The sequence below is a fragment of the Ursus maritimus genome, unplaced genomic scaffold (assembly GCF_017311325.1).
Source record: "Ursus maritimus isolate PB19 unplaced genomic scaffold, ASM1731132v1 scaffold_34, whole genome shotgun sequence".
NCBI classification, from domain to species: domain Eukaryota; kingdom Metazoa; phylum Chordata; class Mammalia; order Carnivora; family Ursidae; genus Ursus; species Ursus maritimus.
This window is the reverse complement of record NW_024426008.1, coordinates 5,877,039-5,899,086: the sequence shown is the minus strand read 5'-3', so window position 1 is coordinate 5,899,086 and position 22,048 is coordinate 5,877,039. Positions and strand designations below refer to the sequence as shown.

General features: G+C 38.5%; 1 protein-coding gene across 1 annotated transcript in view; it reads right to left on the bottom strand.

The window, feature by feature from the left end:
* KIF27 (kinesin family member 27) overlaps positions 1-22,048 on the bottom strand; it is an 80,572-nt gene that overhangs the window by 28,172 nt on the left and 30,352 nt on the right. Inside the window, exons 7-11 of the mRNA XM_040620200.1 lie at positions 17,881-18,050; positions 17,305-17,408; positions 15,441-15,596; positions 12,263-12,468; positions 5,314-5,511 (exon numbers count right to left, since the gene is read on the bottom strand). Coding sequence (XP_040476134.1) covers positions 5,314-5,511; positions 12,263-12,468; positions 15,441-15,596; positions 17,305-17,408; positions 17,881-18,050 — 834 coding nt within the window. The remainder of the gene's footprint in view (positions 1-5,313; positions 5,512-12,262; positions 12,469-15,440; positions 15,597-17,304; positions 17,409-17,880; positions 18,051-22,048) is intronic.

Genomic DNA, 22,048 nt, shown 5'->3' with positions numbered 1-22,048 from the left:
TTTCTCTGCTCACCTGCATTATATTAAAGTGAATTTGACCCCATTATATTGACCCGTTAGTTTTTTCATGCTGCCCAGGTTTTGGTCTGTAGTTATAACTTAGCCCCTGTCACAGTCACAGCAACTCCAAGACACAGAAATAAAGACACCTTACAGTTACTGGGAGCAAACTCTCTGCTATTCCTGTCCCTCCACCAATGCTTTTTGAAAGTAACCGCAGTAGGTCTCACCCTCTCTGCTACATGTTGCTCTAGACATTATTGCCTTTATCTTATAATATAAGCCCTGTTATAATATTAAAGTAGCTGTTCACTGGTTATAATGCTAGGCTTTTCATATCTATTCAATTATCCCATTTAATCCTCACAATGATCTTATGAGACAGAGACTATTAAAAACTCCATTTTATAGATGGGGAAGCTGGTACTTCCAGAAGTAAAAGCCCAAGATCACACGATGGCCCACAATTTCAGGGGTTCTGTGCCTTTCCTTTGTAGCTTATCCAGAGACCTCAGTGAAGAACTGCTCTAAGGAGAACCTACGCAGAAATCCTAGTGTTCTCTGGAAATGGTTTAGTCAAATGGAGAGTGGACAAACAGGAATGTTAGAAAGTTAGCTCCAAACAGAGGACTGTGAGCGGGTTTTCTATTTTTCCATGAAGTAGTGGAAACTTCAGTATATCTTTGGGGCAGACCATTCCTTTTCTGGATAAAGTTTTCCCTTTAAATAGGGTCGTTTCCCTAGAATGAGAGATATGGCTAACAGAAGCAAAACTGCCCTAGATAAAAATGTAAAAAGTTGAAGTTACAGACAGATGTCCATTTCAGCACACTATGCACCATGCACTGTTTGGGGAAAAGAAAAAACTCTTTTGTTTTGAGATTTAGAGAGTGCTACGTTTTGTTGGTTTAAACCATGGTCTATGAGAGATGAGAAGCTGAGACCCAAAGATCACATGACTGACAGGCAGGCCTAATCCTCACATTGGAGGAAGGACCATAGCAAGGAGACTAGGCTGTTGGCAGCAGTAATGAGAAATGAACAGATTCAAGATATTCAGAAGATATCATCTATAGGACTTAGTGGTTCATGGGTAATAAGGAAGAAGACAGAGTCAAGGATGACTGCTAGTTTACCTACTTGAATGGATCGAAAGCACATGGAAAACTCTATTCTCCGCCATGAAGGGAGGAGTGAGGGGGAATTGTGGGGAGATAAATAAGGAAGATCATGAATTCATCTATAAGACAACCTCATGAAGATGTCAGTGGTTGGATACAGGAATCCAGACCTCAAAGGCAAATCTGGGATTAAGGATTAAATTTGGAAGTTGTCCGAGTTGCACTGTAGCCATGAAAAAAAGACGAAGTATCTAAAACAGAGTACAGAAGAGGCATAAAGCTAGAGCTTTGAGGAATTCTCATATGTAAAGGACTGATGGTATGGGATGAGTTAGCAAAGACAGAGAACAAGCAATCAGGGAAAAAACAAGGAGAATATAATTTCACGAAGGCAAAGGGGAAAATATTTCAAGATGGGGGGAGTGGTGAACTATGCTGGATTCAGCTGAGGTTTTAAGGGCTTTAGTGACAGAGAGAGCACGAGGGAATTTCTCAAGAGCTTTGAAGTAGACAGTAGAGCCAGGAGACAGGTGCCAGCCAGGAGGGGAGGAGAGAATGAATGGAAGTACAGGAAAGAGGAACAGATACAGTCAACTTACAACCAACAAGTGTGGTTATAAAGGGGAGAAGAGAGAAAGAGAAAAGTATTAGGTTGAAGGAGGATAATTTTAAGATGAGAAAAATCTAAGACATTAAAGAAAAAATCTAGGAGAAAAGAAAAAGTTGAAAATACTGAAGGAAAAAAAGAATTAAATGAGATAAAACACATAAGTGCTTAGTACTGACTGAAGATAAATGTTAACTACTGCTATAATAACTATTACATTATTAAGAATGAGTAACTCAAGAAAATTAAGAATACAATTCCATTTATAATAACATCTGAAAGAATAAAATATCTGGAAATAAATTTAAGCAAGGAGGTTAAAGACTGTGAACTGAAAATTAGAAAAGATTACTGAAAGAGATTCTAAAGAAGACCTCAATAAAAGACACCCCATGCTCCTGAGCAGGAAGACCTAATATTGTCATGAGGTCAATATACCCTAAGAACTCTACAGATTCAGTGGCAATCCATATCAAAATTCCAAAGGACTTTTTTTTGCAGAAATGGAAAGGCTGATCCTTAAATTCATAGGGAATTACATGGAGCCTCAAATAACCAAAACCATCTTGAAAAAGAACAACAAAGTTGAAGGACTTATTTCCAATTTCAAAACTAACCGCAAAGCTACAGTAATCAAAACAGCGTGATGCTAGGACAGGGATAGACATACAGACAAATGGAACAGAAGTGAGTTTAGATATAAATCCATAAGGCTACGGCCAACTGATCTTAGACAAGAGTACCAAGTCCATTCAATGGGGAAAGAATAATCTCTTTAACAGATGGGACTGGCATAACTAGTTTCCACATGCAAAAGAATGAAGTTGGACCTCTACCTCACACTATAAACAAAAATTAACTCAAAATCAATCAATAACCTAAATATAAGAGCTAAAGCCATAAAACTCTTAGAAGAAAACAAAGGGGTAAATCTTTATGACTTTACATTTGGCAATGGATCTTTAAAAGATACCAAAAGCACAGGCAACAAAGGAAAAAATAGATAAATGGGACTTCATAAAAATTTTAAATTTTGCTGCATCAAAGGATATCATCAAGAAAGTTTAAAGGGATGCCTGGGTGACTAAGTCGATTAAGCATCTGACTTTTTTTTTTTTTTAAAGATTTTATTTATTTATTCGACAGAGATAGAGACAGCCAGCAAGAGAGGGAACACAAGCAGGGGGAGTGGGAGAGGAAGAAGCAGGCTCATAGCCAAGGAGCCTGATGTGGGGCTCGATCCCAGAACGCCAGGATCACGCCCTGAGCCGAAGGCAGACGCTTAACCGCTGTGCCACCCAGGCGCCCCAAGCATCTGACTCTTGATTTTGCCTCAGATCATGATCTCCAGGTTGTGAGATCAAGCCCTGCATTGGGCTCCACACTGGGAGTGGAGCCTGCTTAAGGTTCTCTTGGGGTGCTTGGGTGGTTCAGTCGGTTAAGTGTCCAACTCTTGGTTTCGGCTCAGGTCATGATCTTGGGGTCGTGAGATTGAGCCCCATGTTGGGCTCTATGCTGAGTGGGGAGTCTGCGTGAAGATTTTCTCTCTCCCTCTCCTTCTGCCCCTCCCCCCACTCACATGCTCACGCGCTCTCTCTAAAATAAATGTCTTAAAAAAAAAAAAGGATTCTCTCTCCCTCTCCTCCTTCTGTCCCTAACCACCCCCCCACAAAAGTTTAAAGACAACCTACAGGATGGGAAAAATATGTGGAAGTCATGTATGTGAGAGTGTTTAATGTCCAGAGTACATAAAGAACTCCTGCGACCTAACCATAAAAAGATAATCCATTTAAAAAGTAGACAAAGAACTTGAATAGACATTTCTCCACAGAAGATATTGAAATGGCCAATAAGCACATGAAAAGATGCTCAACATCTTTAGTCATTAGGGAAATGCAAATCAAAACCACAGTGAGATACCACTTCACATACTTGGATGACTATAATAAAAAAGAAAGAGAAAATAACATGTGTTGGCAAAAATATGGAGAAATTAAAACCCTCATACATTGTTCATGGGAATATAAAATGGTGCTGTTCTCTATCAAAAATAATTGGTGAAGAAATGAAACATAGAATTATATGACCCAGCAATTCCACTCCTACGACTCGAACAGTTAACCTGTAGGCCAATTTTTACCACAGTATTATTGACAGTAGCCAAAAGGTGGAAGCAACCCAAGTATCTACCAATAGATGAATGGATGGACCAAATGTGGTATATACACACAATGGAATATTACTTGGCCACAAAAAATAAGGAAGTTCTGATACATGCTACAACATGGATGAACCTTGAAAATGTTATATGAACTGAAATAAGCCAGACACAAGATAAATATTATAAGATTCCATATTTATGAAATAGCTAGAATGTGTGAATGCAGAGAGACAGAAGTAGATCAGAAGCTACCAGGGGCTGGGGGGAAAGGGGGAAATGGGAAATTACTGCTTAATGGTTACAGAGTGTCTGTTTAGCGTGATGGAAAATGTTCTGAAAATAGCTAGTGGTCTCAGTTGTACAACATTGTGAATGTAATCAATGCCATGGAACTGTACACTTAAACTTGATTAAAATGGAAAATTTTATGTTTATTTTACCAAAATTTACAAAAATAATGTAATATACCCAAACCCACTGAACTGTATATTTTACGTGAGTGAATTGTACGGTATGTGAAGTATACCTCAATACGGCTATTAAAAAAAAGAGGCAGTAACTTGGCTTAAATGCTATTTAACCTTTGTTCCATCACTAAATTCTATGCGTGTTTTTTTTTTTAAGGTCTAAGAATAGATTCTATTTCAAAGTTAAAAATCTAGAAATCAATTATGTTCCAAGCCTTCGGTTCAGCTTAACATTTCAATAGAAAAGAGCCCGGTACCTAGTGCCGGGTAAGGGTTTGTTACTGCTGTGGTCATGACCACTATCGTCCTCCTCTTTTCCAAAGAGCCCTGTGAGGTAAGTATGATTAAGGCCATTTTCAAGGAGAATAAACAGACTCAGAGAGGGTAAGTGATTTTCTTGGTAAACGAGCCAGGCAGGAACTGAGAATTGGGATCTGAGCCCATGCTAGCCTGGCCCCAGGGCCCAGGCAGACAGCGTTAGTTCCTCCCCAGATCACTCCATTCTACAGAACTGCTGGGCAGACAGGCCTGATCATTCTTCTGCTCGTTAGGAATGAAATGGTACCATTTTACCTTGTGCTTTTTCCCATGCTGCCACACGGACGATGCATGTCGAAGCATTTTGGAAATGGGAAATCCTAGCAAATGTTAGATATTTCTTTGAAAGTTAGCTTTATATGTTTTTGACAGCCTCAAGTGAAGTTAAGGTCCTAGTTAGAGAAACCGTCATCACTGTACCTTCTTTTTTGAAGTCAAAGCCTTCAAGACAGAACTCAGAATTCAATAAATAGGTTTTACTATGTAGCTGAACAAAGCTTTAAGCGAATGAGGACAGCAGCCGAGGACAGGCCAAGGTGAGAGACCTCAGAAGCCAAGTGAATTGAGACCTTGGCTTCATCAGCCCTGAGCCAGTTAGCATTTCCTATTAGGCTTAGCAGGAAAGTATGACAGTATTACTTTGATTTTTTGTTGATCCCGCTTGATTTCTGCATCCAGTTGCTTCCTTTTTTCATTCTCTTCTCGAAGTCTTTTTTGCAGCTGTACCTTTTGATATTTCATGTGATCTACATTCTGCTCTAGTTCACTAGCACGCTTCTCATTTTGGATTGACAGTGATGCCAATTTCTTACTATTTTGTTGCTTCTTCTGTAAGACCTGCGGATCACAAGGAATATTTCAAAATGAGAAACTGCATCTCTGACAAACCTCAAGTAAACTTGAACTTTTCATTCTATGGCAAAGGTAGGCATTTTGCCCAGGTTTTCATTATTTTTGACAGGCTCCTAATTGTTTTCTACAGGTCTACTTTGACAATTGGGCCACCATCATAATTTTCACCAGATATCACGAATCATGAGACTCCCCGATACTAACGGCCAAACAGAACAAAACTGGTATCTTTGCTTTTTTACTGAGTGCTTTTAAAAAATGATAAAAATTAAAATAGAAAACTGTATTTCTATTTTAAAAGACTTAGACCGCAAATCTACTGCTCTGGTTCCCAACAACAAATTACCAATTTCTTAATATTCCTCCAGAAATAATTAATACACAATATATATTCTAAGTAGACCATTTTTCACCTCACATTTTTGTACTCATCTTAGAAATCTTTTCACAGAGATTTGTTCTTTCTATGTGATTGCAAAGTAGTCCACTGTGCTCCTCTTTTATATTCAGCTATAGCCTAAATAATTCATCCCTGAGTTAAGATGATGGGAACGGATACCATTTTCCTTACAGTGACCAACCATTATAATTACCATTTTAATTATCTTCAAGCTTCTCCTCATCTTGCTAAAATTGACGAGTAGCATAAAAAAATTGTGACCATTTGCAAAAAGCTTATACTACTAATAGAAAATATCAGTATCCCAATTTAATCCTGATCAAACATATTAAACCTGGACTATGTGCTTTAGCATATCTACTAAGTATCTCTTCTGTGACATAAAAAAGGTGAGGTCATTTGTAAATTATGCAGACTACAACTAAGTCCTTTATCTTGGCAATAAATTGTTGGCAAAAGTACATTTTGTTTTCATTAAACTAGGCATTCACAGAGGCACTGTAGCTTAGAACAGTACTAAGGTGTGGTCTGTGGACCAGTACTGGCCACAGATCGTTGTTGGCCTGCATCACTAAACACACTGTTGGGTTCAGCTGACACTGTCTGCATCAAGACCTTTGTGATGAAGGGAGGTGTACTCCCATGTACCTTTCTCTTGTCATAGACCCACAACGAACAATCTGCAGACAAGGACTTTGAGCACCACTAGCCTGGAGGCCACAGGACTCTGTAGTTTCCCATCCCTAGATTTGGACACTGGCTTTGCCACTTACTTTTGATAGTAACTGCAATACTGGAGCAAAAATGATAATACTGGCATTTTAGTGTCTTTCCACATAAAATTGAAAATATCAGAAGTACTGATAATCTTATTTAATAAGTGAGGTAGGTTGCCATTGTCTTTTGCACTTATTCTGCACGTGCTCAAAAGCGCACCTTACTGGCAGCATTAAAGTATTAATGCATTATATAACTCTCTGTATATATCTAGACATAAAGAATACAGATTTTAGATATTTTAAATAAAAGATTTTAAGGCTTCAAAACTTTAAATAACTTCATTATACCAATAAAAATACTAGTATTTCAACATTTAAAAATGGCATGAGATGTTAGAGTACTGAAAACCGTTATTGTCACCTCAATTATGCAACTCTGAATGAATTACTTTACCTTTCCAAACCTTAGTTTTTTCATTTGTAAAACACAGCAAAAATACTGTCTAAGGGTTAAGTAATGATTAAATAATACATATGAAACATCTGGTATGTAGACGCTTAACTGGTAACTACCATCCTCCTCCCCAGCCCCAACACCTCATCATCTTTGTCATCCCCACCCCCGTTGGGTGTGTAGGAAGAGGTCGAAGGCACAGACATTTCTTAAAACTACATGGGAATCCTGTGTCAGTCCCCTGCTGTGTGGGATGTTTCTTTGGAGCTTAATTATGTTCTGTGTCTTCTTTCCTTTCCTCATCAGTCCCCTTAGCAGAAAAAGATACGCAACAAGAAACACGGAAAACAAAAGAACAGGATAATTCTCAAACCCTGTTAATAACCTTTCATATAATCTTTTAATTCAATCACTGTAGCTGTGTGAAATATAGAACATATAAAAATAACCTTCACTATTTCAGGCCTTCCTCAAGAAGCAAGAAAAGTCTTATACAACCTAACCTTACACCTAAAGGAGCTGGGAAAAAACAGCAAATAAAACCTAAAACCAGCAGAAGAAGGGAAATACTAAAGATCAGAGCAGAACTAAATGATATAGAAATAAAAAAAAAAAACAAACCAGTAGATCAACGAAACTAGGAGCTGGTTCTTTGAAAGAATTAACAAAGTTGATAAACCCCTAGCCAGACTTATCGAAAAGGAAAAAGAAAGGACCCAAGTAAATAAAATCACAAATGAAAGGAGAGACCACAACTAACACCGCAGAAATATAAATAATTAAAAGAGAATATGAGCGCTTATATGCCAACAAATTGGGCAATATGGAAGAAATAAATAAATTCCTAGATATGTATACTACCAAAATTGAAACAGAAAGAAACAGAAAGCTTGAACAGACCCATAACCAGCAAAGAAATTGAATTAGGAATCAAAAATCTCTCAACAAACAAGAATCCAGGGCCAGATGGCTTTCCACGGGAATTCTACCAAACATTTAAAGAAGAGTTAACACCTCTTCTTCTGAAACTGTTCCAAAAAATAGAAATGGAAGGAAAATTTCCAAACTCCTTCTGAGGCCAGAATTACCTTGACCCCAAAACCAGACAGAGACCCCACTAAAAAGAATTACAGACCAATATCCCTGATGAACATGGATATAAAAATTCTCAACAAGATACTAGCAAATTGAATCCAACAGTACATTAAATGAAGTATTCACCATGATCAAGTGGAATTTACTCCTGGGCTCCAGGGGTGGTTCAATATCTGCAAATCAATCAATCAATGTGATACACGACATTAATAAAAGAAACGATAAGAGCCATATGATCCTCTCAATAGATGCAGAAAAAGCATGTGACAAAATACAGCATCCTTTCTTGATAAAAACCCTCAAGAAAGTAGACATAGAAAGAGCATACTTCAACATCATAAAGGCCATACACAAAAGTCCCACAGCTAATATCATCCTCAATGGGGAAAAACAGAGCTTTTCCCCTGAGGTCAGGAACACGAGGGAGATGTCCACTCTCACCACTGTTGTTCAACATAGTACTGGAAGTCCTAGCCTCAGCAATCAGACAACAAGAAGAAATAAAAGGTATCCAAATTGGCAAGGAAGAAGTCAAACTCACTCTTCACAGATGACATATTCTATGTAGAAGACCCAAAAGACTCCACCAAAAAATTGCTAGAACGGATATGTGAATTCAGCGAAGTTGCAGGATATAAAATCAATGTACAGAAATCCATTGCATTTCTTTTTTTTTTTTTTTAATTTTTTTTTTAAAGATTTTATTTATTTATTTGACAGAGAGAGACAGCCAGCGAGAGAGGGAACACAGCAGGGGGAGTGGGAGAGGAAGAAGCAGGCTCATAGCAGAGGAGCCTGATGTGGGACTCGATCCCGGTACGCCAGGATCACGCCCTGAGCCGAAGGCAGACGCTTTAACGACTGCGCTACCCAGGCGCCCCCCATTGCATTTCTATACACCAATAATGAAGACGCAGAAAGAGAAATCAAGGAATAGAACAATTTACAATCCACCAAAAAACATCAGATACCTACGAATAAACCTAACCAAAGAGATAAAAGATCTGTACTCTGAAAACTATACAACACTTACGAAAGAAATTGAAGAAGGCACAAAGAAATGGAAAAACATTCCATGCTCATGGATTGGAAGAATATTGTTAAAATGTCTATACCATCCAAAGCAATCTGCACATTCGATGCACTCCCTATCAAAATACCACCAGCATTTTGCTTCGAGCTAAAACAAATAGTCCTAAAATTTGTATGGAACCAGAAAAGACCCCAAATAGCCAAAGCAGTATTGAAAAAGAAAAGCAAAACAGGAGGCATCATGATTCTGCACTTCAAGCTATATTACAAAGCTGTAATGATCAAGACAGTGTGGTACTGGCAAAAAAAACAGACACCTAGATCAATGGAACAGAACAGAGAACCCAGAGAAGGACCCACAAGTTTATGGTCAACTAATCTTCAACAAAGCAGGAAAGAATACCTAATGGAAAAAAAAACAGTCCCTTCAACAAATGGTGTTGGGAAAACTGGACAGCCACATGCAGAAGAATGAAACTGGACCACTTTCTTACACCATACACAAAAATGAATTTAAATGGATTAAAGACCTAAATGTGAAAAAAAGGAAACCGTCATACTCCTAGAGGAGAACATAGGCAGCAACCTCTTTGACCTCAGCCACAGCAACTTCTTACTAGACACATCACCAGAGGCAAGAGAAACAAAAGCAAAAATGAACTATTGGGACTTCACCAAAATAAAAAACTTCTGCACGGCAAAGGAAACAGTCAACAAAACCAAGAGATAACCAGCAGAATGTGAGAAGATACCTGCAAATGACATACCTGATAAAGGGCTAGTGTCCAAAATCTATAGAGAACTTATCAAACTCAACACCCAAAAAACAAATAATCCAGTTAACGAAATGGGTAGAAGACATGAACAGACATTTTTCCAAGAAAGACATCCAGATAGCTAATAGACACACGAATAGACGCTCACCATCACTCATCATCAGGGAAATACAAATCAAAACCACGATGAGATACCACCTCATACCTGTCAGAATGGCTAAAATTAACAACACAGGGAACAACAGATGTTGGTGGGGATGCGGAGAAAGGGGAACCCTCATGCACTGTTGGTGGGAATGCAAGCTGGTACAGCCACTCTGGAAAACAGTATGGAGGTTGCTCAAAAAGTTAAAAATAGAACTACGCTACAACCCAGAAATTGCACTACTAGGTATTTATCTAAAGGATACAAAAACAGATTTGAAGGGGTACATGCACCTCAGTGTTTATAGGAGCATTGTCAACAACAGCCAAACAATGGAAACAGCCTAAGTGTCCATCAACTGGTAAGTGGATAAAGATGTGGTACACACACACACACACACACTCACACACACACACACACACACACACACACACACGCACAGGAATATTACTTAGCCATCAAAAAGAATGAAATCTTGCCATTTGCAACGAGGTGGCTGGAACAAGAGGGTATTATGCTAAGCGAAATAAGTCAATCAGAGAAAGACAAATAACCATATGATTTCACTCATATGTGGAATTTAAGAAACAAAACAGAAGAACATAGGGGAAGGGAAAGAAAAATAACATAAGATAAAAAGAGAGAGAGGCAAACCATTAGAGACTCTTAACTATAGAGAACAAACTAAGGGTTGATGGAGAGGAGGGGGGTGGGAGGGAAGGGCTAACTGGGTGATGGGCATTAGGAAGGCACTCTTATAATGAGCACTGGGTGCTGTGTGTAAGTGATCAATCGCTAAATTCTACTCCTGAAAGCAATACAACTATCTATGTTAACTAACTTGAATTTAAATAAAAACTTGGGGAAAAAAATCTTTGCTAAATCCACAAACAAGGCTTAAACCATAGGTTTCTATGATGAACAGACTCCTTAGAAAAACAATCATTTTGGTTATTATTAATACTGAGCATAAGAATGACAATCTGAACTGAAGTTTGGATATAAAACTATGAAACTGTAAGTAAAATTTCATAATAAACGCAAAGGAAAAATCTTAAGTCTTTTGTTCTACTAATGTTTTGATAACACGAGTACTTTGTCAGACATTGCAGTGTCTGACAAAAAGTTGAGAAGTGAAAAAGAACTGATTTCAAGACACGCTGAGGTGAACTGCTAAACGGAAACATGTATTCTGGAAATAAGTACTATGAAGGAAAGTAAAATGGGTGACACATACCACTACCATCCTTCTCTAAGCAGTTCATATGTTAAGTCATACTATTTTAGCTCTGTGTTGACAGGCCACTTAGGTCAAAACTTGAGGAGGGATGGCCAGATGTCTGAGGTGGGATTTGGTTTTTGGTCTGCTCATGTGCAGTGGACACTCACCTTGTTGAGAGAAAATAAATGTGGCACAGTTCCAAAAATAAATCATGCTATGAACAGGTGAATTACAATTCCACTCTCCCTACCATGGAAACAAAAGGAAAGTAATAGATGATGAATGAAAAAAACGGAGATAGCATTCTAACAAATTCATTAGAATCAGACTGACAAAGCACTCTGGGCATCCCAAAAGCATCTGAAAATGGCTTCATTATACACAAAATCTCTCTGTAATGGAGTATTTTTCATAGAATGGCATTTTTAATGGTAGCTATTTCTGAGACCATAGCTAAATCCAGCATTAGGAAATCAAGAATGAGAAGTTAGTAGTCAGTTACTAACCTTTCTTAAAGCAATCAGGGATGGTTTCAGAAAATGGTCTGAAATAATTAGCATTTGTTGAGTGTGTCTACAAGGTGCCCTATACCTACCAGATGTTTTCTATGTATTATTTAATCATCAATCTTTTGTCCTTCAGAAAAGAACACAATTTCTGTGGTTATCTTTATTTCTCACCATGGTTTTTGATAAAAGTTTAAAATAATATACTTTTTGAATGAAAAATATAGTATCCAGACTGAAGGGAGGCAAACTTGGCAGCACACCGGGAAAGAAAAGCTGCCATTCAGTTTCTCTTGCTGGTGAAAACCGGATCCTACTTCTTTCCTAACCAGCTACGAAAGCAGTAAGCCTTAAGCAAGCCTTGCTCAGTTACACTTTGAAAATTACCTGGACTCTTAGCTTTGCGGCATCCATCTTTCTACGGAACTCCTTCTGCAATTTAATCTTCAAAGCAACATCAGCGAGATCTTTGTTTTCTAGTTCTTGTAGCTGCTTCTCTGTTTCAGTTAGTTCCACCTTCGCCCGCTCTGCTTCGTGCTCAAGTTTTGTTACTCTCAGAGAATACTGTTTGCTTACGGACTTGGCTTCGTTACCTTCACCACAGTAATAATAGTAATAACATATAATTGTTTAAGAAAATAAACTAAGTAAAACATCAACACCCTAAAAATGCTCTATTCTTCAAATTCCAGCTGGGTGTGTATCTATTTTAGACCCAGCAGTATGAGCCCAGCTGTCCCCGCCCATCCTCATCAAACACAACTTGCCACCTGGCCCCTTAATAATCAGCGGCTTACTGACTGTTCGCACCTGGTGCTGGTCCATCCTTTGTCCATCCTCTCCTAGGCTCCTCTTTGTGTGTCAGTGGGACATTTCTGATTTTCTGAATTGGGGGTTTAGCTTTGCTGGCATCAAACTCCAGGTAAGAAAAATATTTGGGGTGACTCTTTGGCTTTTTGCTTACTACCCTCTGGCTTCCTGCTCCCTGTAATCTTGTTTGCTCTACTACAAAAAATTCCCAACATCTCAAAAGTAAAAAAAGAATATGATGAACCCCGATCGCTGAGATTTAAGAGTTAACAAGATTTTGCCATAGTTGCTTCATCTATGCCTCTCTTCTATTTTAATTGGCTGAAGAACTGTAAAACAATCTCAGATGTCTCGTCATCGCACCTACACATACTTCAATAAACACCTATACCAAATATGGACATAGCCAAAAATTCTTCCACACCTAACAATATTAATCCCTACCTGACTCTATCCAGACTTCCCCAGTTGTCTCAAAATGTCTTTTACAATTGGTTTATTGTAATCACCATCCACACAAGGCCCACAATACATCTGATTGTTGTCTCTTATGAATCTTTCATTCTAGAGCCGACCCCCTCTTCTTCCATTCAGCTGAACTTGTCAAAGATGAATTTTTTCAACCATTTCCTTATATTTGGAACATAGAGAAAAACAGAATACAGATATTTCTGTATCTCTCTTCATCCTAAGCTCAGCCACTGACCCTAAAAACTTGGTTTCGATTTGTTCTGAACAGCCAACTTATCCCCGACTAGCAAACTCGTGGCAGTGGAAAAGTAAGAGTCCAAAGCTTGTGGGATGAATTATCACCGGGGGAAGTGTGTTCTACTGCAATGGTGAAAATCTCTCTTTTTTAATAAAAAGCAATGACTGAACTAAATGCACTGTGAGTCGTCTTCTGGCTAATTCTCTGTTTATCTAATTTTAAAATACACATGCCTACTATACTTGAATGAATTTAAGACCCCATAAATTGTTCAACACGCCAGTATTTCGTGAGTCACTAAGAAAAACGGTAGAGTACCAATTACACCAGTTACGTGATAACTGCCCTGACACCACGGAGGGTAAGGTGCATCCTGATTTCGGAGTTAGGAAAATGTGAAAGAATGTGGTTAGAATTGATGAAATACTTGGTGTTGGCTGAAATAACTGCTATTTGGGGGAAGACTTCGATGAGGAGGCTTTGAAAAGCAAGTACACATTGACTGTTTCGCGACTCACCATCTCTAAGCAAAGCTCCAAACTGCCCTTGGTCCTAAAGAGTAAGAAGAGGAACTTCTCTGTGTGTAAGTTCCAATATCCTCTACTTTAAGGCAACCAGGATGAGTATACCAGGCTACAAAAGTGTGCCTGTTTAGTGAGAGATCCCACGGTAGCCTCGCCTATCTAAATGAAAATCATTTGTTCAAGAAGGGCACATATCCTTAACTTCCACAGGCAGTACCCTGATGGAGAAGCTATTTAAACCCCTAAATCAGTTCCTAGCCACTCTTTTTTTTTTTTTTAAGATTTTATTTATTTATTTGACAGAGATGGAGACAGCCAGCGAGAGAGGGAACACAAGCAGGGGGAGTGGGAGAGGAAGAAGCAGGCTCATAGCGGAGGAGCCTGATGTGGGGCTCGATCCCAGAACGCCGGGATCACGCCCTGAGCCGAAGGCAGATGCTTAACCGCTGTGCCACCCAGGCGCCCCAGTTCCTAGCCACTCTTAAGAGAGATTTGCTGGCATTGGTCCTGCCTGTGAAGGAGGAGCGCGGTCAAGCTCAGTTAAACATCTGGGACAACTGGAGCTGCGACGATGGACAGCACATTTGTCACTAGGACTGAGGAAGGGAACTGCTTTGGGACAGCAGCTACGGAGAGGAGGCTGAGCAAAGAGGCCAGATAAGCAGAAAGCAAGCTTGCCGGAAAGACGAAGGAAGTGGGAAGGCAGGTTGCCCCCTGCTGGCAGAGGAGCTGGGAGCCACCATCATTCCTGTAATCTGAGCACGATTATAGCCTTGGGCTTCAAGAAAAAGGTGGTAATATTTCCTTCAGGTCCCTTAATGTGACCAGTGTTTCACTGGAGCTGAAAAAAAGAAATGCTATTGTCTATTATCCCTTCAATTCCTTACTGAATTTGAAAGTAGTCAAAGCTCACACTTTGAGTCTATTAGGGGAAAAAAACCAAAAAGCCTGAGACATGCTTTTCAAGAGAAGCCTAATAATGTAGCTAAGGGTGAGGAGAGGATGTGGTACATACGCCCACCCAGGCAGGATGTGAAACTAAGGGGAAGAGCTAAAAGCTTGGCTCACGAAGAGAAGAGCTCTCAAGGATAAATCCTTACATCTTAGGGGAAATAAAAAGGATCTACATTTGAAATAGAAAGTTTATTAATAATGTTGAAAACAAACTATCCGAAAGAATGAGGATGAATAATATTAAAATGAGTTAAAAAAATATCTGACATATTCCCAGATACGTAGTATAATGTTTCTTTAAAAAGTGGCAAAAAACATTAAGTACCCCTAGAGTTTCAGCACAACACAGAGCTCACAGTGGCAGAACCATTCACAGACGAAATTCCAAAGTAAAAAAGTTCTAATAACTAACCTCCACCTACTGGCTATGAGACACACCTTGTTATACCAAGTTCCAAGCTACAGCGGACAGAGCTCAGTGTCAAAAACTGAAATAAATGTTGCAACATCAGAAGCAATTGTAAAAGCTTTTCTTTCTCATATAAGCTGGTTCACAGGACAGTATTACCTGTTTTTATTAATTCTTTAATTAGATCTTCCTTCATCTTGATGTTAATTGTAAGTTCTCTCATTTTTTGTTTAGCTTCAGTAAGTATGAGTTCTGAATTCCTTAATTTTTGCAAATTCAAATCTTGACTCTCCTGGAGACATTCAATCTTTAAATCTTTAAAGAAAAAGAAGCAAGGCTGAGAAATAAAACTACCTGCTTATGAAGTATTCAACAGCAGTGGAGTTAAGTAAGAGACGCAGACAGAGAAACAGTCTAGAGGCAGCAGAGGAAGAGACAAACAGGAACGGAAAGAAAGAGAGGAAAAAATTGGGACTTTAATTTTCTAGCTTATAGCAAGCTTTAGCCATATCCTGTAGGTTCCGATACATAGTATTTCATTGCCCTTAGATATGTGATTTGAGCGTTTCTTTAACCTGAGTTATTTTAAAAAGGTATAAAGTTTCTCAGGTGGGTAGAGGGTTGAAATTTTTTCCCATTAACTTCTATTTTTATTGTAATCGGAGAATGTGGTCTACACCAGATTACTCGAAGTGCAGCCCAGCACTGATGGCTATTGGAATGTAAGCCAACGACGTCACTGTTTTGATTAGGCTAACTTTTTTTTTTTTTTTTCACACCAAGACTTCCTCAGTGAAGAAGCTAGTACGCTGATTTACATTCTGAACCATGACAGACTATGGACTCTGGGAAACAAACGGAGGGCTTCAGAGGGGAGGGGGATGGGGGATTGGAATAGGCTGGTGATGGGTATTAAGGAGGGCACATATTGCATGGTGCACTGGGTGTTATACATAAATAATGAGTCATGGAACTCTACATCAAAAACGAATGATGTACTGTATGGTGACTGACATAACATAATAAAAAATTATTATTAAAAAAAATAAAATACATTCTGGTCTAAGTTTCTTACCTGGTTGGAGACCAGTACCAAACAGTTCAAGGATGGCTACTTGAGTAGGCATTATTTATACATGCATAGCACTATCTATACCATTAATACATTCTTAAATGTGTTTTATTTGTGATATAGTCAAGTTCTGTTAGTATTACGTGCATAGGCTCTCTAAAAGATAAGATACTCTCTATTTTCATAGTGTAGGACTTACCTATCATGTAATTGATATTCCCTACGCTCTTTTTGTGTTTTGACCACTCATAGGCCAAGAGAAATGAGTTAGAAATCACCACAGTTTTGGCAACAAAACGTTTTGAGGCTGTTTTTGGATGCATAAAAACTCCCATCAGTTGTATGCTAGAACATTACAAGCACTCAGCAGACGAATTTGGCTCTAATGTTGCATACATCACTATTGGTAGGCAGGTATGCCAGTGAAGCAGTAGACACCTAATAAATTACCTTTTTAAAAAAAAGATTTTATTTATTTGAGAGAGAGAGAGAGCACACAAGCAGGGAGGAGGGGCAGAGGGAGAGGGAGAAGCAAAACCCCTGCTGATCAGGGAGCCTGAGGCAGGGATCAATCCTAGGACCCTGGGATCATGACCTGAGCCAAAGGCAGATGCTTAACCAACTAAGCCACCCAGGCGACCCCTAGTAAATTACTCAAAATGTATTTTAAAGTAGTCAAGAGTACAATGCAAATATCAACTCGAGTCTGGATACAAGATCCCCATTCTGAGACATTTAGCCTATAACTCTAGCCAGAATTGATTGTTGGGAAAATTTTTTTATTAAAGAGTAGAGAATGAAAAATAAGAGAACATAAGGAAGTTCTACCAACCAGGAAAGCACTCCTACTAAGATCCCATCTTTGAGAATTCCTAGATGCTCCTTAAATTATTGACTAAAAAAAAAGTGTTATAAACATTAAATCTAAATTACTCAAAAAAGTCTGTGTACCTTCATTCCCCAAGCTTGACTTTTGGGTTTGATCCTGAATATCATTCAATTCAACAAGAGAACAAACAGAGCCTGGCTTCTGAATCCATGAGTGACTTCTACATCTAAAAAAAAAAGATCAGGATCAAAGGTAACTTATCTGTTAGTGTTTTCTCATCTGCCCTCAAATTAGCTTCCCCAAAACTGACAGTAATGCTAAAATTATTAATTATATAAACAGAATTTTACTAATAGTCCTCAAAATAAAAGGATATCTCCCCCAAGGTGAACTCAGTGGAAAATTCATCACGTTTGTTGCCACTGTGGCAGCAAAATCAAGAAATCCAAAAACGTTCTCTCTGAAAATTAAAATCCAACAACTATAAAAGCCCTAAATGCAAAATTATTTTTCAATTTGAAGACTGATGACTTGTGTTCAAACACTGGTTTCATAACACATTAACAGACAGTGCATTTAGCCAAAAACTACTTACTCTTATATTAAATGGTAAAGATTCATGTTAATGAAAAAAAGACCTACATCTATATATATTTATTACATCATATGTTTATTAAGTCAGTCGATATTTAACACACCTGATTTCAGATTTCTCTTGGCCTTCGGATTCTTCATCATCACTGTTGTCAGAAAACTGGCAGTGGAGGACTTCATCTTGTTCTTCTAAGTGACCCAGCAGCATCTGACTTCGTGTTCGAAATCCAGCAACTACTCGATCCAGAGAGTACACAGAAGGACTTGTGTAGACCTTACAAGTGATTACCCCACCCAACAAAAAAAGTGATTTTTTTTAATGTTTATTTTTAGCCTATTTCTCAAAATGTCTTTAAAGAGGTTATTAGTTACACTTAAAATAGCCAATAACTGAAAACATGCAAAAGTCAAAATAGATTTCATGATACTGTTGTGTCCCATGGACACATACATCTTTTAGAATCTACACAGCTCTTCCACCTTCTAGAAAGCTCTGTATCTTCAATTATACCTTCATGGAAAATAGTATTCAAAGAGGCAGGAGTGAAAACATCACAGCTCTTAAACATAGCACAGGTACTCTCCCCAGCAAACGTGAAACCCATACACAGTATGATAAGAGGCAATGACATGTTGCGTACTACACTGCAGTAAATCCAAATGGATTTACTCACACTTTACACGTGGTGGTTAGGGACAGCTAACTTAATGCTCCAAGTCACACAGTTAATACGTATCATGGATAAATAGATATTCATGGGCTAGCCTGGGAACTTTCTATATTATAACATGCTTCTATTGGCAATGTACCTTAAGTTCTCAAAAAATGACCTTGGAGGGGTGCCTAGGTGGCATAGTCAGTTAAGCATCTGACTCCTGATTTTGGCTCAGGTCATGATCTCAGAGTCGTGGGATCCAGCCCCACATAGGGCTCTGCGCTCAGCAGGGAGTCTGCTTGGGATTCCTTCTCTCCCTCTCCCTCTGTCCCCACCCCACGCTTACTCCCGTTCTCTCTCTCTCTTTTTCTCAAATAATAAATAAATAAATCTTTTTTAAAAATGACCTTGGAAAACAACAACAAAAATTAGAAACTGCTATAATTTTATTCTAGTTTTAGTTACCAAATATTTCCTTTTTCACCACCTCTCTGGAACCAGATTCAGAGTTTTTTCTCAAAAAAGGTAAATAAAATATTAGAGGAAACATTGAATTTATTACTAGAAATCATTATAAGCTATTAAAATTATAACATAGAGTAGAATATATATAACACATGGGGTAAAGATTCGAGTGATGTGGGTCTCTCACATAATCCCTCCCAGAAAAGCCTGTCTGATACTAAAGATTCCTTGATATCTGATTTTTGTGGCTCTGCTGTTGGCCACCTAATAAGACCATCTGTCACATCGGTACCATCATGGATGCAGAGTAAAGTTTTCTAGGTGGACTCCCTGTCCTGAGGTACGAGGGAATGGGGGAGGGGAATTAGCTACAGAAGAACCAACTCAAGGAGTATTTCTCTAACAAGCACAATTACCCACATGTTCATTTTGCCCCACAACAAATAGGCATCAAGGTTTCTCTTTGTCAACGGAATGGGAATTATTCCAGGAGCAAATAAAATTTTTTGTCCAGAGGCAAACTTTGTTCTCTAGAATTATAATTTGCTCTTAAAACTTCTTTCTACAAAGAAAATCAAACGATCCAGCTTAATATGAACACCAAACAAATTCCACAACAATTAATAATATTTAGAAAATTCATTCCTTAACAGTCACCACGCCCAATACAAGGGTTCTTTGCCCCTTCCAGGCTCGTAAAGCCTTCTACACCCTGGCCCCTTCCAACCTAAGTCCTGGGTCCTGCTTCCCTCGAGCTGCTTCTGCATTCAGTAGCTCCCTGCGTTAGCATTTTCACCCATACCCCAAACAGTACTGATCACTATGTAAGTACTCAAATAAGTGAGGCGTATACAACGAGAAGCCAGTATTTTATTCTAACCATTTTTTCCCAGAATTATATAGCCACAAGGCTAGAGAGAACTTTAAAGCTTACTGAGTTCAACTATTCACCCCATATTTGACTCCTGTCTGTAACATAACCTTTGCTGAAACATAGGCTGCGGGGGCCCTCAGAAGCCTGGGGCCTCCCATATCATCTCCAGCAGTTTTCCCTGATTGACCTTTCTGTATAGTCCCTTAGCACTTCTTCTCTGAAGTCCTACTTCTAGAGACAAAAGGTAACAATAATGACAAGCCCCTTCAGATATTTTATTTTACTTATTTGAGAGAGCGATAACATGAGCAAGGAGAGGGAGAAGCAGACTCCCCTCTGAGCTTAGAGCCTGATATAGGGCTCGATCCCAGGACCCTGAGATCATGACCTGAGCCGAAGTCAGATCCTTAACTGACTTAGCCACCCCGGCATCCCAAGCCTTCAAATATTTGAAAACAGGCATCATGTCCCCTCTGAATCAGACTAAGTCTAGAATTACTGCAGATGTTCACCAAGGTCCTTTAGCAACTTGGTTCTCTGAAAATTATCTAATTATTTAGATTATTTCTAATAATCTAATCTCTCACTAGTGATGCATTTGCTTTGGATTTATCAGATATGCTGCAACTTTGCTTAACTCATTCACCATAGACTGTGGTTTTCACATATCAACTTTGTACAAAGGTTCAGCCAACAGTTCCACAAAGGTTCCGGAGACATAATTTGTCACTTTGCTACCGTGAAGTTGGCTTGTTCTGCTGGAATGAGTTGCACAGCAAAGGCACCTGGTCCGAGCTAGGCAGACACACCTCCTCTGTGTCCTGCTGTGTTCACTCTTCACCTTGAGCTACTATGTACGCAAAGAATTAAAGAGCAAAGCAAAACAAAACTAATTATTTTGTGAGAAAAAATGGCCTTTGTGTGAGACAAAATCTTAGTGAAACTGTTAACGTATAGTGTGGGGTTGTACACACGAACTTTGTGACGCAACAAAAATGTAATTCATTCAGGAAAAAGCGAGATTTTACAAATATTTCCACTTTTGTGAATTTGGAGATTTCCAGAAGATTTTTAAAAATACATCCCTCAAGAATACTTTGGTTGGTTTTCTTAGCATACAGTTATGTCAAGTACTTTCAGTACTTGACGCCCAGGCTTAGTCGGTTAACCAGGTTACTAGAAATCATTATAAGCTATTAAAATTATAACATAGAGTAGAATATATATAACACATGGGGTAAAGATTCGAGTGATGTTGGTTTCTCACATAATCCCTCCCAGAAAAGCCTATCTGATACTAAAGATTCCTTGATATCTGATTTTTGTGGCTCTGCTGTTGGCCACCTAATAAGACTATCTGGCTCAGGTCATGATCCTGGGGTCCTGGGATCAGCCCCCCACCCCCCGCCGCTCAGCAGGGAGCCTGCTTTCCCCTCTGCCTGCTACTCCCCCTGCTTGTGCTCTCTTTCTCTCCCTCTCTCTCTGACAAATAAATAAAATCTTCACAAAAAAGTGTATTAGTTACCTATTCCTTTTATTTCCATTTTATATCGTATTTCATCAAATCTAAAATGCTATCAACTGTAAGACACACCATTATTTTTATTCCATCAAGAAAGAAAAAAAGCTGTCAAACCATGACATGCCATCAATTATAAAACATACCCTGCCATTAAAGATGATAAAATGTGAAAAAAATGTGAGTCTTACAATCAATGAAATATGGCAGATTTTCATCAGCATTTGTGATATTATATTATACCTAAGCATTGACTTGGACCACCTCTGTAATTTTTTCTTTCCAAGAAAAATTTCCAAAGTGCCCTTAATATGTATAATACTGGCTCTTGGCTTCAAGTATATCATATTTACCATGTTAAGAAAGTAGAAACATGTTATACTTTTTTCTTTAAGTTTAAATCAAGATTCGATTTTACATTTCATCAGATGAGTTTTTGGTATCTGCTGAGACGGAGGAGTTTTTTCTCTTTTTTCCTATTAATTTGACAAATAATTTGGAAACTTTTTCTTTTATTTACCCGTATACTATTTAGCTGCGAGGGGCAATTTCTTTAGGAATTCTGCATAAGTAGATATGTCCTATAATTCCATTTTGGTGTTTAACTTTTCAGATTAAGATATAGTTGAAAACAGTGTATAACAATAGGAAAAAGTACATAATTGTATGCCCCCAGGTTAAATATTATTCAGTCAAGTATATGCATAAATATAACAAATAATTCTTTTAAAATTAAATAAGTGCTTTTCGCTGTTTCC